The sequence below is a fragment of the Colias croceus genome, chromosome 28 (genome assembly GCF_905220415.1).
Source record: "Colias croceus chromosome 28, ilColCroc2.1".
NCBI lineage: Eukaryota > Metazoa > Arthropoda > Insecta > Lepidoptera > Pieridae > Colias > Colias croceus.
The window spans coordinates 4,479,321-4,505,568 of record NC_059564.1 but is presented as its reverse complement, the minus strand read 5'-3'; the positions used below and the strand labels follow the sequence as shown (position 1 = coordinate 4,505,568).

Below are 26,248 nucleotides of genomic sequence, written 5' to 3'. Positions count from 1 at the left end.
TTGTCGCCTTTTTTATTGTGTTCTAATTATAAATATCAATTATATTGTATTAATTATTTATTATACTACGCTATTATACATTTTCTAAGAATTGTTACGCGTTAAATTCCATGTGACTAAAATATGTGGAAACCTTAGCCCGGCTTTTACAAAATTAAAAAAATAATACCTATCAAATTAAAAGACAAAGCTTTTGACTCTACTTTAAAATTTAAGAATAATATATTTTTCTACCCATTAATCTAATAAATCTGACATTTTTAAAATAAACTATTTTTTTATAAATAAAAAAGAAACAAGTAGGTAGGTATGAATCTGTATGATTAAGCACATAATATTTTCGCGCCTAGCGGCACAGATGAAACAGATTTTTTCACAAGGCGTGGCTTCTCAAGAAGGCGTTAGACACATTATGTATAATGAAAACTAATTTGTTGTCACTGAATATTTATTATTATAAATGCGATGAAAATTGTGTAGGATTTGTTTATATTGTATTTAAATTTGATTTTGTTAGTTTAAAGTTAGATCCTACTAATATGATAAATGCGAAAGTTTGTGAGGATGTGTGTGTGTGTGTTTGGTACCTACTCTTTCACACAAATTCTACTGAACCGATTACAATGAAATTTAGCACACATATAGAGGGTAACTTGGATTAACACATAGAATAGGTTTTATCCCGGAAATCCAACGGGAACGGGAACTACACGGTTTTACGCTGGTGAAGCCGCGGGCGGAAATCTAGTACCTACGGTTGTAATTAGATTGGTAAAGTTTAAGTTAGGATTATTCATATAAAATGTCTGTAGTATATTCTTAAACGTGTAATAGGTATATTATGTACCTATATACCTATATATTTAAAATTAAAGGCGATTTATGAAACTAATACCTAGATACCTAGGTATCTACCTATAACAATATTTTGTAGGCCTAGGTATACGTAAGGTATCTAATACCAATAGATAATTAATTCGATTTAAAAGCCTCGGACTAATAGAAAGCTTTTAAAGCCTTTAATAATAAAGCTTCCTGCACCGATTTGAATGAAATTTGATACAAATTACCTACAATGATAGTTTGTGAACTGAGCAAGAACATAGGTACGATAGTTTTTGCCTTGGTAACCCAACAAGAACGGGAACTATGCGGGTTTTCCTTTTACCCGAAATGAATAAGTAGCTGTTATCTATACTATATCTATATACTAATACATATATATTATAAAGCTGAAGAGTTTGTTTGTTTGTTTGAACGCGCTAATCTAACTGCGCTAACTACTCGTCCTATTTGAAAAAACCTTTCAGTGTTTATCGAGGAAAATGCGAAAGTAACTCTGTCTGTCTGTCTGTTACTCAATCACGCCTAAACTACTGAACCAATTTTCATGAAATTTGGTATGGAGATATTTTGGTTTGGTATGGAGATACCCGAGAAAGGACATAGGCTACTTTTTATCCCGGGAAAATGACGCAATCCCGGAAATCCCACAGGAACGGGAACTATGTGGGTTTTTCTTTGACTGCGCGGGCGAAGCCGCGGGCGGAATCCTAGTAGGCTATATATTATATTATATCATCACGCTAAGACCTACAGGAGCGGAAAAATGCGGGTGAAACCGCGAGGCACAGCTAGTATATAATATAGTATAACTGTAGATATAATATATATATATATATCTCTTAACAGAATATTCATGTGCATTTGTGATTATAGGTACTCCTACAAGAAATCTTGACCGATCCTTATTAAATTGTGAAACCCTTTCAGAAAAATAAATATATATTTTCCGATTGAGAAATATTTTCCGGGTCAGCTTGTTAGCAAAAGCTTAAAAAATAGATACAAATAAAAAAAATAGATATAAACAACTAGGGAAACTATATTAAAATAATTACCTATTTACATAACTAAAAAAAAAATACTTCTAGCTGTTTATAAGAACATCATCAAATAATAACAATATATGTTTAATCTACTCGTTCAAAACTATCATATTTTTTATCTATGCGAAAAATAAATGTTGAAATATAAATTTATCACACACAAGTGTTAACTGCGTTAAAAACAACCGACTTCAAACTTGCACTTGCAAAATTTACAAATACCTACAGACAAAAATGCTCATAAAATAAAAACTACTGGGCCTATCCGAATAAAATTTTTATGGGACCAATTCGACACCATCCCGCATCGAACAAAAAAAGAATCACGTAAATCGGTTCAGAAACCTCGGAGTAATCGGTGTACATACATAAAAAAAAAAAAAAAAAAAAATATACCGGCCGAATTGATAACCTCCTCCTTTTTTGAAGTCGGTTAAAAATGGTTTACTGTAATTACAAACGACTGCCCACACTCCTTGTGCGAACATTTATTATCTGTTAGCCGTTTTATTTGACACATCGCGACACAAGTTTTGCCGCGTTCTTTTGACGTGGCTGTATGGCGGATGTCCTTTGCCTCGTTGAGAGACGTCAACGCTTTTTTTTTTAATTTTATAGATAGGTAAAATCATTATTACATTAAAATATAATGTACCTACCTACCTAATGCATATTTAAGTATAACACATAAAATATATATATACACATAAAATTTCATAAAAGTCCAGCCGTTTCAGAGGAGTTTAACTTCAAACACAAGACACGAGAAATTTATATTATCTTACTACACAAAATTTCATGAGAATCGGTCAAGCTGTTTCGGATGAGTTTTACCTACTTCAATTTAAATTAAAATTTTTAAATTACTTACTACTAATAAAAACGAGCCTATAAAATAGCGGTTTTCAAGTAATAAAAATAAAATCTCATGTATACGCAATCAAACATTGGAACAGGTGTGAAAAATCGCATAAATAAAAAATCAAAATGTCGTATAAATTATTATATTTATTTAAATAAGGACAAGCGTGAATCGTTTTTATTATTTTACATTATAATTATGTTTGCGATATAAATTTTATATATATAAATTTTTGCTTTTAATAAATTTAGCTAATTTCCTTAATATTTAGGTAGGTACTTTGACTGCCCGGTTGGCTTGGTTGGTAGGTAGGTACCTAGTGACTCTGCCTTCCAAGCCATCGTGGCATGGAAGTTCGTGGGTTCGATTCCCACCCGGGGCAAATATTTGTGTGATGAACATAGATGTTTGCTCTGTGTAATTATCTATATAAGTATTTATTTAAACATTATTTATTATATTAACATACATAATATGTTTATCAGCCATCTGGTTTCCACAACACAAGCGAAAGCTTAGTAGGTATGGAATCAGATCGTGCTGTGTGTGAAAATGTTCTGAAATATTTAGGTATTTATTGAACCAATTTTATTTCAATAATAAAATATGTAACCTATATTTTTATACAAGTAGGTATGTGTAATGAATCTATACTAATATTATAAAGCTAAAGAGTTTGCTATCTCGGGAACTACTGGTCCGATTTGAAAAATTCTTTCGGTGTTAGATAGCCCATTTATCGAGGAAGGCTATAGGCTATATATATATCATCACGATAAGAGCAACAGGAGCGTAGCACTGCGGGTAAAACCGCGGGCCACAGCTAGTATTCGATATGGTTACAAAAGTTTCAAAGCAATAATATTATAACCTACGTGTGAAACTAAAGCATTTACGATATCCTACTAATATTATATGCGAAAGTTTGTATGGATGTATGGATGTTTGTTACTCTTTCACGTAAAAACTACTGAACCGATTATAATAAAATTTAGCACACATATAGAGGGTAACTTGGATTAACACATAGGATAGTTTTTATCCCGGAAATCCCACGGGAACGGGAACTATGCGGGTTTTCCTTTGCAAACGCGGGCGAAGCCGCGGGCGGAAATCTAGTAATATATAAAACAAACATATTAATTCTGTGCCTCCAGTGAATAAGGGAATAACTCAAAAACAGCACTTTTCAGGAGAGACAAAAAACTATATATCAACACTAAATCTTTGTAACTTCAAATTTTTAAGCTTGTATGGGTAAGATATGATGTTAGACTTTAGTTTTACATATAAACAGATATTGTAACAACCCCATAAATATACTTTTTTCGTGTTTTTTTGTAGTTGTGGCCTTATGAACGAGTACTTCATGGAATAACTCAATGTATTCACATAATTTTTTTTTTGCTCTTTGCAATATAACGACTTATGCCCTAATGCACTATGTTCATAGTCGCATAACACGACTTATATTATTGCCAGTTTTGGTTTTATAGAAATAATGCGACTTATCATGCTTGAAATTTGTGTACTTTATGACTCAATTGAGGCCTTTTAGTGGAACAACCATGCATGTAGCTTGAAAAACGAACGAAATCAACGGATTTTTTATCGTTATTAGATATAATAAAAACAAAACAACATTTAGGTGTTTATGCATTTAACCTTAGAAGTCCAATCTACGTAAATTTGATGTACACCGCGGCGAAATATCTTTGTCTTTTCTATATTTACCATCGAATCACTTCGAAATCCAGAAACAACTCATTAGCCGTCGAGACCTAGCAGTATATAGTTGGCTCCTCCCGGTAAATTCCGCCATTTTGTAGTAAAGAGGATGTTGTACGTCATTTTGACGTATAATTGGGCTTTTCGTAACTTTTACGATTGTTTAAAAAAAATATTTTGTGATTTATTTGAATATTTTTTTTCCAAGTCATGTTTTACATCATCATCATCATCATTAGCAGCCCATGTTCGTCCACTGCTGGACATAGGCCTCAGTCATGGCACGCCACTGCGCCAAGTCACTCGCTCGTTGTCGCCAGTTTGGCCCAGCAACCCTGCGGATGTCGTCACTCCACCTTGTAGCAGGGCGTCCTACGCTACGTTTGCCGAGCCGCGGTCTCCACTCTAGTACATGTGTGCCCCAGCGGTTGTCCGTTCTGCGGCACATATGACCGGCCCACTGCCACTTCAGCATGCTAATCCGTTGAGCTATGTCGGTAACTTTCGTTCTCTGGCGAATTACTTCGTTCCGGACTTGGTCCCTCAGAGAAATACCGAGCATAGCTCTCTCCATAGCACGCTGAGCGACTTTAAGTTGGTGGACCAGTCGTACTGTCAGTGTCCACGTCTCGGCTCCGTAGGTCATGACTGGTAGGACGCACTGATTAAATACTTTTGTCTTGAGGCATTGTGGTAGTGACGACGCGAAGACTCGACGGAGATTTCCAAAAGCCGCCCAACCCAGCCGTATCCGCCTGTTGATCTCACCGTCGAAATTGTTCTTACCTAGTTGGAGCATTTGCCCTAGGTATACATACTCTTGAACAATTTCTAGGGAGACTCCATTTATTATGATCGGCTCCGGTAAAACATGATTGTTGACCATGATCTTCGTTTTGGCTGAGTTCATGCGGAGACCGATGCGTAAGGAGGATTCGGCTAGTTCATTCAGCATCTGCTTGAGTTCCTGCAGCGATTTAGCCACAATGACTATGTCATCGGCAAATCGCAAGTGTGAGATGTACTGACCGTTGATATTGATGCCTCGTCCTTTCCAATCCAGTGTCCCAAACATATCCTCTAACGCGTTTGTGAACAATTTCGGCGAGATTACGTCGCCTTGTCTCACGCCTCGCCGTAGATGGATACGTTTGGTACGCTGGTTCTGGATTTGGACGGACATGGTTGCGGCATCGTACAGAGATCTCAGCACTTCGATATATCTGCAGTCTACCTGGCAGCGCTGCAAGGACTCCAGAACAGACCACGTCTCGATGCAGTCGAAAGCTTTCTCATAATCCACAAAAGCAATGCACAGGGGCTGATTGTATTCTCTGATGATGATGATGTTTTACATGATATAGTATATATACTATATATTGAGTATAAAATAGGATCCAGAAAACTTTAACACTAGGACGAAAAACCTTCAATTTTAGTAAATGACTGTTGTCCTCCGCTGGATTTGGACTCCAAGAAAGAGGATTGGGTGGCTGAGATGTTGTCTGGTGGTTATAAACGAATATGTCATGGTGGTTATACATTGAGGATACAAGCACTATAAAGAGATAAGAGAAGCTCGAAAACCATATTCCTGTATGTTCAGTTACCTTACAGGGAAAGTTATAGGTGGTCTGTGGCGATATTTTACGGCATGATATGAAATTATAACAATTTCTATATCTTATAATATCAAAATAATATAGATAAATAAAGAAAAAACAATGAGCCGCAGAGATTTTATGAAAAGAATTAAGCACAGATTTGAAGGTGCCTTGGATGCAAATACGACTTGAAGAGACTCTACGTGACAATATCCCATTTTTTTCAAAATATGTGGTACCAGAGTATCCATAATATGTTAACGATTATGCAGGACCAAAATAGTATCGATATTGCGGATTTTTTCCTATAAAAAAGGCAAATTACAGTGGCTAAAACGCTATATGAGAGAGAACACAATATTCATAATTGTCAAGACTAGTTATAATTTTTTTTCTATGCGTCTATAATTATAGTATTATTGGTTAGATTAAATTAAAAAAAACTAAGTAGTTATTTTCTATAAAACTTACCCAATTATAAGAAGAAAATATAAGTTTAACATTTTTGTTGGCTTTTTTAGAAAATTCAATTATCGTTCTGTATTTATATAAACAAAGAGTATAATATCATTAAATGCACTTAATGTGTTAATTAAAACTGTATTTTTATCTATTGCAAAAAATAGTTAATTTCCATAGAAATATTATTAGTATCCCACGTTGACTGATAAATACCTTTTTTTTTAAAATATAAAGATTTATTGTTGCATATTTATTGAAAAAACGATTGAAAAATATTATAAAGCAAAAAGAAATAGTGTCTGTAGTTTCCGTGCAGTATTCAAATAGACAAATAGCAACACGGCATTAATGCGAAACTGTCTCATTTCGTCACTTGAACCAATGACACTAAGAGTTGTTCCTTTATGCTCATGTAGAAAAATATTTATATACTAAAATAGTGTTAGCACGGATGGAACAAAATGAGTTATGTCTTTATTCAAAAAGTATAACTACACATACGTCCTTGTGTTCGTGGGTTATTTTGACTCGAGACGAATAGTTCCTTTGCGATTGCCTAAAATGATGGATAAGGTAACTTATCCGTTTGGGTCATTCGAAAAAATGGGTTAGGATGCAGCTAGAGATATGTCCTTTTGATATGTTGTGTATTTTGACGAGCTGAATCCAATGGTGCAATAAAAACCAAAGGGAATAACTCGTCTTACTCCCTTATTCACTGGAGGCACAGAATTGTTGTAATTATATGAAACACTTGTTAAACGCTTTTATATGTAAGTACACGCCATGTTGGAATAATTTATTCTCACACTGTTTTTAATGGCTGCGGGGAATTATTTTTATAATATACCTACCTACATAACTATAGAATTATAGATATGTATTTATTAATATACTAGTGAATCCCGTGGTTTCATCCGCTTTGTCTAAAACCACTCTTGACTCTGCTTACTTACCTGTATCTACCACACCTATAGGTACTAAAAACTGACTAAAAAAACATATCAAAATCCGTTGCGTAGTTTAAAACATAGGGACAGACAGCGGATAATTCGTTTTATATTTATCTTATACTAGCGGTCCGCTCCGGCTTCGCCCGTGGTACATATTCACGTTTTCTCTACATAAGAACCATCCTCGTACTTCAAGGAATATAATAAAAAAAGAATTAAAGAAATCGGTTCAGCTGTTCTAAAGTTATGCGCTTACCAACACATTTTGGGATTCATTTTTATATTATAGATAAGAAGATATGTGTATTTTATTTTAATATTACCTATACTAGTTTTTCGCGCGACTTTATTCACGTGATAGTTAAGATATAGTTTAAAGTACCTAGGTAGATAATTTATAGATAAAATTGAAAACAATGAAAATAGTATAACAATATATCTTTCCCTGAAAGGTATAGTTCCATGAAATTCAGACCTTTCGGAAAAGCCAGAAAGACGAACAGATAGAAAATTCCTTTATGAGAGAAAAAACTGAGATAAATACATGAATTAAGGCCCGATATTTCAATCGTTGGTTAAAACTTATTTGTCTAATAAAGTATTACACGATAATATTAAAATGTCACCTGTAAACTGTCAATTACGGGCAAAGAATACATTTTTGAAAAGCTTTTTTTTTTTTTTAAACGTGAGGAAATTCTCATGAATACCGGCTGCTTCGGGGGCAGCAGCACGGTTATGTCAGACTCATACTGACTAAAACCTCACGAGTCACGGTGGCATTTTTGAAAAGCTAGTTCAATACGTCATTCGACGATTAAGTTTTAACTGACGATTGAAAAATCAGCCCTTAATTAACTAATTATACTATATCACTATCTTCTTATGTCTAATTGCTTTAGAGTGAAAGAGATAAAACACCACTAAAATAAATACGAACATATTCTTTCAATATAATAAAATCGTAGGAAAGTCAAAACTGTACATTGAATATTTTTTTAAAAGAATACCTGGGCCGTGATCTATAATCGATATAGAAGCCAAAAACATAGTTTTTAGAATTTTTGTCTGTTTGTCTGTTTGTCTGTTTATCTGTTTGTCTGTTTGTCTGTATGTTTGTCCGAGCTAATCTCGAAAAGTACTGCATAGATTTACTTCAAATTTTGCATGAATATTACTAACAGGACGGGTGAGGCTATAGGCTACATATTATTAAGCTATCACCTACGGGGGAGGAGCTGTGAACCTTTATTTTTCTTACGTATTCCGTGTATTACGACAGCGTACAATCTAAAGACTCATGTTTAAATGTTGGTTTCGAGTAAGCCATGCTATTATCTAGCTTTACAAAATAAAAACTATGTCATTTAAGTAATTTGGGCAGAGAAACAGTTTAATGAATTTAGTAGTATAAAGACAAATTAGAAACAGCGCCATCTATTAAATGTTATAAAAATCAAATCAATTTACACGTTAACTATTGGAAATTAATAATCAAATGACGCATATATAAATGTTGTTTGACAATATCTAGATTGACACTATAAAAAATATACATATAATAAAATCGTAGGAAAGTCAAAACTGTACATTGAATATTTTTTTAAAAGAATACCTGGGCCGTGATCTATAATCGATATAGAAGCCAAAAACATAGTTTTTAGAATTTTTGTCTGTTTGTCTGTTTGTCTGTTTATCTGTTTGTCTGTTTGTCTGTATGTTTGTCCGAGCTAATCTCGAAAAGTACTGCATAGATTTACTTCAAATTTTGCATGAATATTACTAACAGGACGGGTGAGGCTATAGGCTACATATTATTAAGCTATCACCTACGGGGGAGGAGCTGTGAACCTTTATTTTTCTTACGTATTCCGTGTATTACGACAGCGTACAATCTAAAGACTCATGTTTAAATGTTGGTTTCGAGTAAGCCATGCTATTATCTAGCTTTACAAAATAAAAACTATGTCATTTACGTAATTTGGGCAGAGAAACAGTTTAATGAATTTAGTAGTATAAGACAAATTAGAAACAGCGCCATCTATTAAATGTTATAAAAATCAAATCAATTTACACGTTAACTATTGGAAATTAATAATCAAATGACGCATATATAAATGTTGTTTGACAATATCTAGATTGACACTATAAAAAATTATGCCATTTAAGTAACTTGGGCAGAGAAACATAGCTTAAAGAATGTAAGTTGTATAATGTTAATTTTGTAACAGCGCCATCTATGAGATTTCGTAAAAATCAAATCAATTTACATGTTAACACTACTGAACACAATGTTAAAAATTAATAATTTAAATATAATTATGTTATTTATTTATTTAACTCTTTAACCCATATCTTCCGTTCCCTATAAGATATATTTCGTGTAAATAATGAACTACATTTTTTTTAAAGTGAGGGTAGATGTTTATTATTTTAAGTAAAAATAGACACCATTATCTACAGTTAATCTAATGATTGTGTTCCAAAGAGTATAATAATATATTGTTGTGTTCATTAGTTACAATTTTAAAAATCTTCGTGTTTTATAAATTTACTAGCTTACCGCCCGCGGCTTCGTCCGCTTTGTCTAAAACCTAATAAATTATGTACTAAAACCTTCCTCTTGAATCAGTCTATCTATTAAAAAAACCGCATCAAAATCTGTTGCGAAGTTTTAAAGATTTAAGCATACAAAGGGACATAGGGACACAGAAAGCGACTTTTTTTATACTATGTAGTGATATTTATAAAGCAATTGAATGCCATAAAACAAAAAATAACAAATGCAATCTTCGTGTTTTGTGAATTTTCACCATCATGCGTTCCCACAAAAGGTAAGTTGTTGTTGTTTGTTGGTAAGTTGTTAAATGAAATGAAATGAATGATTCTTTTATTATTTTGAGGTGCATTGGGAACAGAAGTTTTTGATAAAATTTTATTTGTAAGTAGCTTTTTTTATAGATTTACAGTTAACTTTTGATTTTTTTATTTACAGATTCAATGCTAATAAAATTATATCGCCTTTGGAAGACGATTTCTGCTGATATTTTTACTACACCACTTGAAAATTGATGATTTGATGATAAAGACAGTAGCAGCGAGGATTAAGTGGAAATTAGTAATCATCCGCTTCGTCAATTTTTGACTGAAGTTAATGTCCAACGTCCAATGGTTCAATCATTGGAAGTATCTCGGGAAATTTTGGAGGATATTTTTCAGGAAGGAGAGGAGGGGCAGCCAACCACATATCAAACAGTAGTTTGACGTAGTAACGTTTTAGTACCGAAAAAAATGTTATTGCCAAATGAAACGTAAATTTTGCACTCACAACTTTACAAGTAATGTTTTAAGTTATCAGATAACCGCAAAGTCAAAATTTTATTTTTATTTTGACTTTGCGGTTATCTGATTATAATATTTATCGTTATGGCTATCGACGTACCGACCGTACTGGGATCAGAGTAGGTACATGATATACAGTTCATCATCCAGGATTGCTTAGAGCATTTTCACACTGAAAAAGATGTTTTCTTTGAATCGTAGTTGCTTCATTTATTTATTTTTAATCATTTTACATAATATGTTTTATATTTTATAAATATATCATTTTCATTATTTAAGTAGATAAAATAAATTATGTAACGGTTTTATAAGAAAACACATTATATTTGTTAGGCGACGGTGATTTCTTCCAGGCAAAAGATATTCATCAGCTCAATAAAATTGAACAGTATGTTGTTAGTTATTGTTTAGATTCACAATTGTAATGAGCATTTCCGCATACAAGTTGTATCGTAGTTTAGATATATCATAGTTTTTACATATTAAAGTTCCAACAAAACCCTCAAATTTTTTAGTAGAGTTGAGCAAGATAATTTGAAAAATGTGCCGTGTTAAGTATTATAGAAAAGGTTAGTACGTTGGTAATTATTATTTCTTCTTCATTTACATGTTGTTAGTAAAAATAAACTTTAACTTACAGTCAAAGTAGTCAAAGTATATTTTAACTAATACTACTTAATATCTATTATACTTATGTTCAGTATTTATCTGTATTATTATTGCTTGACAATTAATATATTTTCATGTCGTATACCAAATTATAAACATAAGTTTAATGTGTAATTAGCTGGATTTATTTTTACACACTCACAGACTTATATTTTATGTTAAATGATAAAAGAGTGTTAATATGTAGTGTAAATCATAATACATTTTTTCACAATTAAAAACTTTACTTACTCAATATGAAGACCGTTTGACAAATGATAGGGTGCATCATAATAAGATGAACATGAGCATAAGCAATGACTAGAGTAGGGACGCGAATATTACAATTATATGAGACAAGAACGATTAATAAGTTTGTTTAATGAAAGATTAAGAATTGAAACTATTCGGTCTCTGGAAACGTACGAATAGCGAGAGGCCCGTCTTACTGCAGACAGATTTCGTCAGTCTTAATGTCTTGAGGTAAACAATCTACGAATTCGGTGGTGTGGTCTGACAAATATAAAAGTGGGTTTGCTTATAACCTCACAATTGATTACAGATCATCTTCTGTATAGACGATATTAACGTAGTATGTTCTTTTTGTAATGCTTTAAAGTTTAAAGTGTAGTAAGGCGAGTCGGCTTTCGTTTGAAGATACACCGGAACCTTTGAAATCACTACTTTTAGAGGAACATACTGTGCAATTAGCGTTTAGCTACTATTATGTATTCTGTGGTGCAATGTAAACTGTTATTAGACAATATTCGCTCTTATAGTAGTGCGTTTCAAATGATCCTTTGGTGCTCAATAATTATCAGAAGATCCGTTCATGCTTACTTTTAAGATACAAGGTCAAGTTTACCATTTGATAGGATCCCTTTTGCCTGAAGGCCAACCTAAGTTTGTTTAAATATATTTTGTATTCGACTACAACGAATAGTGGAATACAAGAAATCAATATTTCTCAAATTTAAAACTGAACTCATTTCACAATTTTAGAACAGGTTAATTCGTATGTATGCAGTTTTAAATCGACATTAGAAGCTTTTCCTAAAGATGGTGATATCGGCACTCAGGAACTCCCTGGACGTGTTATAAGGCCCAGGCCACAGTATCACAATTTTTCCTACAGTAGGGCGACGAATGTATTTTCGCATAGCAACGGAGGGGAACTCGCGGGGGGTCAAGTGACGCGGGCCACGTACCACAAACATGCTTAGTTTGTGGTATCGAGCGCGAAAGATAGTCATCGTGTTTTTTTTTAAATTACGTTAGTTACTATGTAAACTAACGTAATTTAATACTTAGGTACATATTCTATAATGGTGTGCTCAAACTGTTAATCTACATTTAATTTAAGTAGATTATTATTTGATACTAAGTAATGTAGAATTTAAACCACATTCATGTTTTCTTCAGATTTTAAGATTTTCTTATCAGAGTGTTCATTTTTAATGTAGTTAAATTTTATAAGAGACAATAGGTAATTAAGAAAATTTTAAAATAAAGTTTCACGTATTTTTTTTAAACGACGAATGACGAAAAACGACCTAATCGCGGACGAAGTCGCGGGCAACAGCTAGTTCTTTCAATAAAGTAAACCAAGGGCGGTTAACTAGTGCTGTATGTATGTACGTTATATAAGCAATTGATTAACTCAATTTGATAAGATTCGTTCCACTTATAGAGACCCGCATGATTGAATTAAACTTAAAGTAATGGGGTATAAGCCAATTATATAAGTAGATACCTAATATTTTTGATATATAGCTAATACTAGACATTAACCCGGATTCGCCTGGTTTATTTACTCATCTGGTTTTCGTTTAGAAGCGTTTCAGCATCATCAAATCCTACTTCCTACTAAATCCTACTAATATTATAAATGTGAGGATGTGTGTGTTTGTTACTCTTGCTCGCAAATACTACTGAACCGATTACAATGAAATGTAGCACACATATAGAGAAAACTTGGATTAACACATAGGATAGGTTTTATCCCGGGAATCCCACGGGAAAGGGAACTATGCGGGTTTTTCTTTGAAAGCGAAGCCGCGGGCGGTAAGCTATAGTTTCTTCCATAAGTTAATAAAATAAAATAAAACTATAATCCATACTAATATTATAAATGCGAAAGTAACTCTGTCTGTCTGTCTGTCTGTTACTCAATCACGCCTAAACTACTGAACCAATTTGCATGAAATTTGGTATGGAGATATTTTGATACCCGAGAAAGGACATAGGCTACTTTTTATTGCGAAATATGTACCACGGGCGAAGCCGGGGCGGACCGCTAGTTATTAATAATTAGAATCGAATAAGCGTGTAATTATTATAACGTTCCGTTTTATAAACATAATTATGTTTTAATTTCAATTGTATTGAAATTAATTATATTTTCAAATGGAATGGTAATTTTTAATTAATAATTATTAATCGGTTTTTATTACGAATTAAATGTTTTACACGATAATTTAAGTGGTGTTTATAAATTATACTCATCATTTTAGGAATATCATTTATTTTTAATATTGTCTAGCCTACTAACATAGAAATTTTTGTGTGTTTGTTTAAAATACCTACTCCAATGACCTATTATACTAGTAGACGCGGCATACGCCAACATCATTGCACTAAAAAAATACATACCTACTGACTAACGCATTATCACCAATACAGTTGTTCTCTCTTTCACTCTCACGCACGAGACATGATACATGTCTCACTCATGTACTTCGTAATAACAACTGCCGATTAAAATATAAAAAGAACGTCCAGCCACGACGCTGAATGGTGCGTGACTAAGTGAAACTCGGGCACTTAGCTGAGTTTTTTCTTGCCAAAATAGAGAGCGGGTAACGTATCTAGCTCTTTTATATACCTATCATAGACATAGACCTACTCGCATTGATCGAGCGTGTTATTTAATTCAAAAAATATTGAACTGATTCTGAAAATCATTTTTCTTCGAACCTTTAAGTAACGAGAAAATATTAAATACTAGCTTTCCACCCGCGGCTTCGCCCGCGCAGTCAATGAAAAACCCGCATAGTTCCCGTTCCCGTGGGATTTCCGGGATAAAACCTATCCTATTTCCCGGGGTAAAAAGTAGCCTATGTCCTTTCTCGGGTATCAAAATATTTCTATACCAAATTTCATGAAAATTGGTTCATTAGTTTTGGCGTGATTGAGTAACAGACAGACAGGCAGAGTTATTTTCGCATTCGCATTTATAATATTAGTATGGATGTACAATCTATCTAACTTCTTAATACGTACAAAATAAACTGAAAACTCCTAAACCTATTTTGAAAATTCTATTATCTAGGTAGGTACCTGTTAATTACTGCATTATTTTGATTTTTAACATGGAGAGGCTATATATTTTATACGGAGTAAAGCCATCATGGTATAGTAATAATAACACTTTTCAATAATAATACATACATTTTCTTACCCACATTTCTCCATACCGCAATTACAAAAATGTGCAAACGTTACTCGAAAAAGTCCAGCCGTTTCCGCTTACCAAGAACGGTGTAACAAAAAACATTAATGACTCCTGTATGTTTGTTGCATTTAAACTTAGTGTTTATCCGACACTTAGCTACAAATACTTGACTAATTAATAAATAAAAAAATACCTACATCAAAGGTATTTTTAATTTCTATATAAGGCATGTGTTTTTAGCAATACCTACTATGTATTGTAGTACCTAGTTATTTTTACCATCGATGTAGGTAAGAAGGAGGTTTGTTATCACTACATAGTATAAAACAAAGTCGCTTTCTCTGTCCCTATGTCCCTTTGTATGCTTATATCTTTAAAACTACGCAACGGATTTTGATGCGGTTTTTTTAATAGATAGAGTGATTCAAGAGGAAGGTTTTAGTAGATATATAATTTATTAGGTTTTAGACAAAGCGGCGAAGCCGCCGGCGGTAAGCTTATAGTAACTTTATTAGGTATTTGTTTATTTGTCTGTCTGAGCTGTAGATTCAAAACGGATGAATCTAGCTTTCTTAGTGAATGTGTGGAAATAGTTTTTCGCGATTTCTGACTTTTCTAGTACTCATACCTCAGTTGGTCTTTTAGAGTGTTTTGATCCTCATGAGAAACTGGATCGATAGGCATCAAAAAAATTTTTTTTGAAAACTACCGATTTTCTTGCTGACCGTACATTTTTTCAAAAATCTGTGAATGCAGATTAAAATTTCTCAAGAATTTAAGGATAGTCTCCTACGAACGTTTTCATGTAGCTACAACGGTTAAGGTACCTGCCCTTCATGCCCCATCTTAACCTTCCACCCTGTATAATTAATAAATACTTATACAGGGTGTCAAAATTACGTCAAAAATTTTTTGCTAAACTTTTCCTGAAAATCCATATTTCTTCTCTAGCTTCGCGTAGCCGGCATCTACCGCTTCTCTAATGTGAGCATTTTGTCTATGAAAACATAATCTTAAACGATAGCTCACGTACTGGTGGCAAAGTTGGGCGAGTTGCTTGGTTGGTAGCGAGTTGGTGTACCTACCTACACATAGACTTTTATTTGAATAAAAAAATGCGTCTGGATTTTTTAAAAGTATTTTTTACGACAATGCGAGTGTCGAATGTGTGTTTCATAGCGATACGTGTAACAGTCAGAGGTTTTACAAACGTAGGCCGGTTGCAGAGCTTCACCGACCATCAGTCGCGCTTGTCATATGTATGGAAATAATACGCGTGCGTATGGTCGGTCTAGCTATGAACGGTTTTATGTATTTCTATACATATGACAAGCGCGACTGACGTACGCACTGATGGTCGGTGAAGCTCTGCAACCAGCCTTACATTTTTCCAAATAAATAAACAAAATTGCATCAGTCTATTTAGTATCTATTTACACACATAAAAACTAAAATGTCACACCGCCATTTTGAATTTCGATAGCGCGCTCTTTAAAATGGTGGTAAGTGTCGTTCGGAAACCGTTAATAGTGTTGCCACAGCGCAAAAAAGCATTCCATTCCGCGCAGTAGGTACTACACATACATATTTTTCATAATTTATTTCTTATTTAGCGTACGTAAGTATAGTTTGCTATTTGTGCGGAATTTTTTACGAGCATTAGCACGTCGTGGTTGAGAGAAAAAATTGTTTGTCGGTTCATTAAACTATGGAGTAATAGTTACTTGTGCAGTTACTAATCTATGTCTAACTAGGTTTATCTATTTATTAACGTCATTAGTAGGTACAAATCTATACTTAATATTATGATAAAGCTGAACATTCATATGTATAAATCTATACTTAATATTATTATTAAAATGAAAGAGTTTGTTTGTTTGAACACGCTAATCTCAGAGACTACTGGTCCGATATGAAAAGTTCTTTAGGTGTTAGATAGCCCATTTATCGAGGAAGGCTGTATCATCACGCTAAGAGCCTAAGACCAACAGAAGCGGAGCCAGGCGGGTGAAACCGCGGGACGCAGCTAGTGTATAAGTAAAGGTAGATATCATAATTATTAAAGGTACAACAATAACATTTAAACGCAATACAAACTACTAGAAGCTAAACTAAGCTATCTCACAGTTTTATTTTGCTATAAGAAACATGAATTAAAAAACCTCATTTTCATTACAACAATGAACATATAAGTAATTAATTTATTAAACAAGGTGTCATAAACAACGCAATGAAATACCATTTCAAGATTATATATAGACAGAATTAACCATAAACTAATGAATTATATTTTTTACAATGTAACAAGTGTTGCCATTGTAAAAAAAAAATAGATATCGGAATGTCAGTATCGATTAAATCTAAAGGTAAGTACTTACCTATATTATAGAGCTGAAGAGTTTGTTTGTTTGAACGGGCTAATCTTATGAACTACTGGTCCGATTTGAAACATTCTTTCGGTGTTAGATAGCCCATTTATTGAGGAAGGCTATATTTAATACTAGCTTCCGCCCGCGACTCCGTCCGCGCGGATGTCGGTCCATTTCTGTCGGTTTATTTCTCCATTTTGAGTAACTCGGACAATGACATCTTATAAATATCTATTGGACCCAAATACGGCTAGGTCTATAATAATACGCAACGTGTGTTCGCGGTACCGAACAACGTCTATGGATAACTGAAAAATTGAGATTAATTTTTTTTCTACGTATTTTTCCAGGATAAAAAGTATCCTATTTTACGCCCAGGATAATAAGGTATAATTATACCAAGTTTCATCGAAATCGAACCGGTAGTTTTCACGTGATGTCTTCACATACAGACAGACAGACAGACAGACAGACAGACAGACAGACAAAATTTTTTTTAATCACATATTTGGGTTTGGTATCGATCCAGTAACACCCCCTGCTAGTTATTTTTTCAATATTTTCAATGTACAGAATTGACCCTTCTACAGATTTATTATATGTATAGATATAGTTATATTGGAACAAGTACCTAATCACTGTGTTAAAAAAATAGTTTTTGAAATCACTTAAATTCAGTTAAATTTGTTAGTTTTTAGTTCGTCTTCACATAATAATTTGTCTTTGTCAAAATGCTGTCAAACAGCTTCTATAGAAGCTAGAAAATCAATGACTTAACCGCTTTAAAACCGGTTAAAAACCACACCAAAAATTGTCGCCAAATAAAATAAAAAACTCAAAAAAATAACTCGAAAATATTTAACTCGAAAATGAGCCACTTTCTCATTGATCACTGAAACCGCCAACACCTTAAATTGCGAATTGCCAAGCGATTAATTTAATACCTTAATATATGCTATTATGGTTCATAATCGATTGGCAATTTCTTCAAATCGTTTGGCATGACAAAGTTAGTATGCGGTTATATTGACCCGTATGTGAACGGCTGAAGGTTGAAATTCGGTTGAGTTTTGTGTGAACAATTTGGTAAGTCGTAAGGATTTCGACCACGTCGTGTGTGGTCCAGTGCTTTATAAGTGGAAGATACTCTATTACAGTTCGAATTACGATATTGTTTTATTAGTTTTGAGTTTTTGATTATTTTGATACGGATGATAAAACTTATTAAATGATAGTAAATATTTTCACACTAGTGTAATGATAAAGGTATCATATATTAGTATGTCAAATAATATATGTATGTACAATAAACGTGGTTTTAATTATAGTGTGTTTTTTATATAGATTTAAAACAAGATTCAATGCGAAAATTCAAATGGTATTTTATAAAATGAGTAGGTAACTGGTTGGACATAAAATTAACCAGATTATTTCCAATGACAATATTCTTCAATAGGTCGTAAACACGCTTTCTACAATCGACCAATTTGTCATCCATACACAAACATATCTACATGACCTTTCGTGTTCGGTTCAATAATACATTAAATGCTATAAATACCTATTAACGCGTAAAATCTATAGCTATAAAAATAGCTATTATTTCCTTTCGTCAAACTATAAATGGGCTTAATATTATAAATATAGAATTTTCAATGGTTTCTTCTGAGAATTTCACACAATAATTGGCTTGCAACGCTTTCTTGTCTTTGCAATTATTGTTTTATTAAGCTAATGAGTTTTATAATTTCCATTATCAAGTAAAGTTGTATTTATTAAATTACTGTTACCGTTTTTATGGAGGTAATTGATTATCTGTGACAAACTACGTTTTTGTGATTGAATCTTATTTGTGCTATAGTGTTAATTAAATTATTCTTCAGTTAAAAATAGAAATGGTTTTGAAGTGTAAGTGGGATAAGAAACAGGTGTTTTAAATTTATTCGAATAAAGGCAAATCAGTTTTCTATGCCTTGCCAGAAACTTGTCATTTAGAACTAATGAAGTTCTTTGTAAAACTAATTTTTGATTAACAAAAGTTGCAAAATGATGCTAAGTGCTAACAGAAGCGTAAAAAAGCGTTGTGGTAGAAGCTTGATTTTAAGTTTAGTATTATACGGTTCATTTGTTATTTACGTTTTTTTTACTAGTACTTAGATACTTGTTTCAAGCTTTAAAGTTAAATATAACTACCAAAAATAAAATAAATAGAAAGTAGAGTAACATTCACATGGCACAACCCGTTTTGTTTTACGCGGTTTTCGCTAACCGCACGCTGTTTCTGTATTTATTATAATTATTTATTAGCTATTTAGTATTTACGTTTAGGAATGGTACAGAACCTAGCTCGAGTTTGTAATAAAGTGAGTTAATTACTTAAACGTGCAGTAGTTTTAACGTGCTGGCCACGGACAATTCGCTATAGCGAAAATTCGCGCGGCGCGACCGGCGGCGCGTCTTGCGAATGAATCAAATGTATGGAAATGTACTGGGCATGCCACGCGCAGCGGCGACCAGCGAGACGACCGGCGAATTTCCCCGAGCGAATCGCGCGGCACGACTAGCGATCGAAACAAATGTATGAGTTATTACGGCGCAGGCCACGGAGTCGAGCGGCAGACGCGGCGACTAGTGCCGGAGCGAACTTAATTTAAAATAGTTTTTTTTTTTTTCGCGAAAATGGAGACGGAAGCTTTTATTGCAGAAATTCTAGATAGACCAGCTATTTGGAAGTCTAGCCACCCGCAACATAAGTTTAAAAATGTTGTGAAAAAAATCATATTTTTGGTGGAATTCTCCGTCTGTAACACGATTTCTATTTAATTCGTGTACTCCACTATATCTTCCAAACATTAAATCTTGAGCAAAAAAGCTGCTACTCTCCAAACTAACGTCGAGCTAACTTTGATAAAGCCATCTCGTCTCCTCGTCTACACTGGTCGCGGCGGCGAACGCAACTGCCCGTGGCGTGCTTTCCGCGCCGCGCGAATTGCCGCGCCGCCCGACGCGCCGTCGGTCGCGCCGCCGGTTCCCGTGGCCAAGGTGTTAGAACGTAGGTTCGAAATGAGGTTTTTACTTTTTATGTTAAAATGTGAAAATAATTACATTATTTAAAACAAATTATTAACATTATTTAAATTTATATTAATTTAAACAAATATATGATGTTAACTATAGCTAGATTTCCGCCTGCAGCTTCGCCCGCGTTTTCAAAGTTTGGGTATTCAGCTACCTAGGTACATACCAAATTTCAATGTACATAATCGGTTCAGTAGGTAGTATTTGCGTGGAAGAGTAACTTACATCCATACATCCATCGTCACCGTAGTACATAATATTATCTCTATGATCGTCACAAACTTTCGCATTTAATACAGTTACTTAGATGTTTTTCTAGCGAAAATATTGTCCTACTATAAGTAGAGCCATTTTAATAGGCAACATTTGACAGTTCAACAAAATTCAACAACGTAACCTAGTAACGACGACATAGAATAACATGATATTTCGTTTTGTTAGAACTGCACATTTGCTTAATTTTTTCAATTACGATTACATATTTATAATAATGATGACCGATACAAGTAATTTTAAGATTTCACTTTACTGATAAACCATACTAAACATAATAAACAATTTCTGAATTGAAGAACTGACGTCGCTACAATTTTGTGTCAATAAACCTTTTTTCTTTTTAAATACTAGAGACGTTACTCTAAAAATCGAAATCTGACATGTAGAATCGAATGCATTGATTACTTGTGAATAAAAATCATCATAAATTAATAAATTTGATTGACAAATGTTTCAAATCCGTATCGATTAATTCACTTTAATCGATGTTATTAAGCAGGTTACCTCTCTTCGTAGATAAAATTGATAGACGTCAAATGTTGCCTATTAAATTGGCTCGACTAGGTATTATAAATGCGAAAGTTTGTGAGGATGTGTGTGTGTTTGTTACTCTTTCACGCAAATACTACTGAACCGATTACACTGAAATTTAGCATACATATAGAGGGTAACTTGGATTAACACATAGGATAGGGTTATCCTGGCAATTCCACGGGAACGGGACCTATGAGAGTTGTTATTTTAAAATGCGGGCGAAGACGCGGGCGGAAAGCTTGTTTATCTATAATTACCTACATATTTATTATTTATACAAGGTCGATATCCAGGCTTCACCCGGATTGACCGGGTATAAAATGAAATACGTTTACCCTACTACTCGGTAGAGATGTAACTTACCTTACTGATAACTTTGCAAAATCAGTCGAGCAGTTTTTGAGTTTTGACTTTTGAGCCAGTTTCGCATTTATAGTATGTCTATTGTTAAAACATTATTTGCAATTATACAATGGCACAGGTAATAAATAATCAGTTGCCAGTTGCCACAAATAATTAATTGATATGTTTAATGTTTATATAAGTAAATATATGTGTTGATACAGATGTTTATATTGGGTATAATTGTGTTATTCAATGATTAACTATAAACTTTTTTTTTTTTTTTTTAACCATTTATTGAACAGCAGAAAACAAACATGGAAAATATACAGTAAAGCATCACATAAATCAGTACGATTTGATCGTGATGCATATTCATTCATACGTCAATTATGTAATATGTATAAATAAACACTGTTTCATTACTTTTATAATTAAATGTTACAAAACACATTAAGATGGCAAGTTAACTACATGACAGAAAATAAATGACATACAAGAGGGTATTATCGAAAAAAATAATTTACTATCACCTACTGTGCTGGCCGATTCTTTATAAGCGTGATATATAGTGTGATTTTATTTTTCGGTTTACATTATTATAGTTTATTTGATTTTTAATATTGTTGTCTAATTTATTTATTAAACGGGGAATTATGTATGAACATGTTCTTTCGCCATAGCGGTTTTTTGCTCCAGTAATACGTAATTTATTTTGTGTTACTTTTCGTGTGCCAAGGTTGTGAGATGTTACATTTTTAGTTAATTCTGTATTAAAAAATTGTTCTTTTAGGAGGTGTACTTCTACTTTTTCAGAGATAGGTAAAACATTGCAATGCTTAAAAAGTTTGTTAGCATCGTTTTCGTATTTCTTTTTTATTCTTGTAGGGACTATTTGTTTTAGGATACGAATTTGAAGGTTGAGTATGTTTTCTAAATAGGTTTTATATGTTCTGCCATAGCTACTGAGGCCGTACGATATAATCGAATCGACTAGTGTGTTGTACAGTAGTAACTTTACCTTGTATGTAAGTCTGTTCCCTATTGCATATATTTTAGCTGCGAATGCGCGGAGTTTGTCACATACGGCTTCAATTTGTTTGCCCCAGTTGAAATTATGGTCTATAATTAGTCCCAAATATTTGTATTGATTCACCAGTTCAATCTCACTACAGTTAGTGCACGATAGTGAGCATTGGTTATGCAAGCATGAGTGACAATGGCAGATAAGCTGCGGCAAGGCAACATATTTCATGTATGGAGACTTTATGTGCAATAATTTTGTTTTACTTGCATTAATGATTAATCCCGCATTATGACACCACTTAGATATGTTGTTAAAGTCGTTTTGAAGAAATTTCAGGGCTTGATTTACATTTTCATGATTTATAAGTATACAGGTATCATCTGCGTATTGAAAGATTTTACAATGACTCAGATGATCACTCATATTGTTAACATACGTCAAAAAGTGCAACGGTCCCATCACCGATCCCTGAGCTGTGCCCACTTCAACGTTGCTCATATGGCTGACACTGTTTTCGATTTTGACGCAAGATTTCCGTCCATGTAGATAGTTCCTACACCACTTCAAGAGATTGCCCCTTATTCCACATTGGTCGAGTTGATCAACGAGTTTGCGATGGTCTAGCGTATCAAAAGCACGCGAGAAGTCTATAAAAAGGGCGAGTACATGCTTCTTATCGTTGAGGTAAGAGTTAACCTCGTCTGTGAAGTTTGATAGAAGTGCCGTGGTACTCTTGCCGGATTGAAAACCATACTGAAACGAATTACGTAAAACGTGGGTATTACGAATTTTATGCGTAAAATGGAAACTGTTTTGATTATTTTCATATTAGGTACCTATGTGACTTGTGAGGTATGTAATTTTATTGCGTTAAGCGATACTGGTGTGGAGATCACCCATAACGACAAACAGATAACTAAAATTTTGATCAAACTCAAACTAAAACTCAAACATTTATTTATTCAATTAGACTTATTTTAGAAGCACTTTCGAATCGTCATTACATATTTTTAACATTTACCACCGATTCCGAAAGCAGTATCTATGGAGAAGAACCGGCAAGAAATTCATACGTTTCATATTATGATCATACGTTGTATTGTGTCGTAGGTATCCATATTTTCATTTCGTTGTCATCCTACTATAAAATGAAGTCATCTTCATATTTATATTAGCTTTTCGCCAATAAATAAGTACCTTTAGACCCTAGATATAGTACCTATATTTACACATCGAAATCAAAAAATTATTTCCTTACTAAAGTAACCTTATTCTTACAGATGGCGTAACAACCTTTCCATCATGGCGGCGGTGTCCTCCGCGCACATACAGGATCGCATCAAGATCCAGGACCACAGCGACGATGAGCACGAGCCCTTCTCCCCACACAGGGATACCCCTGAACCTGAAGAAGAAACCAGACAAATACACACATCCCCCTTCTCTATACACAATGTGCTTAAGAAGGAACGGGATAGCAACAGTCCGGAGAACGTCTTCTCAACAGATAAGCTGCTACAGAACACTCCACACTATGAAGATAGTCAGTCTAGAAACTCAGAAAGCGTCAGCCCTAGATTGGATGATGAAAACGCAACAGAAATAAGCGTGGATGACAATTCATGTTGTAGCGATGACACTGTACTATCTGTTGGTAACGAAGCACCAGTTAATTATGATAAACCAGACAACCAGTTAACGTCCTTCAAACACATACAAACGCATTTAAACGCTATATCCCAGTTGAGTCAAAACCTAAATATGAATCAACCGCTCTTGCTCCGACCCAATCCGATCACGCCAAACCCTCTAATGTTCCTAAACCAACCGCTACTGTTTCAAACGCCTCTCATAAATCATGACCTAAAAAGCGTCCCTAGGGCACCCCAGAGTTATAACCCACAATTCAGTGGCTTCAGACGAAGCCAGGAATTTTCTAGAACTGACGAGAATAGGCGGCAGAATTTCAAGTCACCGGAAGAGTCCGAAGGGGACTTTATGAATCAAAATTGTCTGAAATTTAGCATAGATAATATTTTAAAAGCTGACTTCGGTAGGCGTATTACGGATCCTTTGAACAAAAGGAAGACTGTGAAAGCAAGGTTTGAAGGCAAGAAGGATGTGCCTGTTACTAAACCTGAAGAGGCTAGGGTACCTGAAGTGAAACCAAGTGATAAAGGTGCTATAGATTTGTCAAAGGTTGATGATGCTGCGAGCAATTCGGCGTCTAGTGGAGGTGAGATATTTTAGTATTTTGACAGTTTCTATAAGCCTAAAGATAGGTAACAATTGAGCTATATTCAGTAATTTTTTACCCACGTTAGAAAAGAAAGAAAAATGATCACTCGTTTGAAGTAAGAATGCGTTTTAAAATGGCAAATCAGCAATAGGATTAAATCTATAGATAATACTTATGTTGAAATACAGCTTGTCTGCGTTGTTATAAATTGTTATTAGCAGTACATATTTTGAACTGGTAAAAAAGTCTTTTATAATTATTATTGAGTAAATTACAAGGCTTAAAGTTAGCAACATAATAATTTATCTAATACATAATCCCAATGGTTCTTAAAATCATTAATTTCTCTTTTTTTTGCTAGTATTAGTAGGATAATGGTCCCAATTTTCAGGGACGCCAAGCGGGGACGGTCCCATGGTGTGGCCCGCGTGGGTCTACTGCACTAGATACAGCGATCGACCTAGTTCCGGTAAGTATTAACTTTAATTATCATTGCGTATACTGACCTTAAGATCTCTGTGACTTATGTCAAACGATGTATGTTTTACTATGGTTTTACGTGTGAACATATATTTTTTATAATCACAATGTTTCGCATTTCGATTGCGATAGGTAAAAAAGAAGGGGGATTATAAATAAAACTAACTGTGATCCGCGGTTTTGCCTGCGTTGTCTTTAATTAGCCTAACAGTGAAATAATTTTTCAAATCGGACTCATGGTTCCTGAGATTAGCGCGTTCATCAAACAAACTTTTCAGCGTTATAATATTAGTATAGACTATAGATTATAAATTACATATTATGATAGACTAGATTTCCGTCCGCAACTTCGCTCGCGTTTTCAAAGAAAAACCCGCTTGGTTCCCGTTTCCTGTAGTAGCCTATGTTTTATTCTGGGTTAGCTTCCTACATACCAAATTTTATTGTAATCGGTTCAATAGTATTTGCGTGAAAGAGTAACAAACATTTATTTATTTATTTATTTAACACTTTATTAGTTGTACAAACAGGAAAACCTTAGAATTACAAATTACAGTTACAATTACTTAGGCCTTATCACTAAGTAGTGATCTCTACCAGGCAACCACGGTAAAAGGTTATATCCATCGATCCTCACAAACTTTAGCATTGAATATGGGTAATTTGACAATAAACTATTAAATTTACATTTTCGTCAATGTTTATGATCTTAGAAAATCCCTGTTAATATTTTAAGATAAAGGGAGAGGACCCTAGAGGGCAATCATTACTCTCTGGGGTTGTTTTTATGTTTATTTAATATACTGTAGGCTTAGATAAGGGTGTATGATTTATAAGGGTAAGTGTTGTGTAAGATTTGTTATTGTGTTAAATGGAGTGTGGTATTTGGTGTGGAGTGATAAACTAATTTTGCAGAGAGTTAATGGTTCGTAGTGTTTTTTAATGGTGGTTTCAAAATATT

At 33.8% G+C, this 26,248-nt stretch overlaps 1 protein-coding gene across 2 annotated transcripts in view; it reads left to right on the top strand.

The window, feature by feature from the left end:
• LOC123704108 (homeobox protein invected-like) overlaps nucleotides 1-26,248 on the top strand; it is a 63,569-nt gene that overhangs the window by 214 nt on the left and 37,107 nt on the right. For both annotated transcript variants that reach the window (XM_045652396.1, XM_045652395.1), the window contains exons 2-3: nucleotides 23,849-24,804; nucleotides 25,199-25,276. In XM_045652396.1, the coding sequence (XP_045508352.1) occupies nucleotides 23,871-24,804; nucleotides 25,199-25,276 (1,012 nt within the window). In that variant the 5' untranslated portion in view covers nucleotides 23,849-23,870. The remainder of the gene's footprint in view (nucleotides 1-23,848; nucleotides 24,805-25,198; nucleotides 25,277-26,248) is intronic.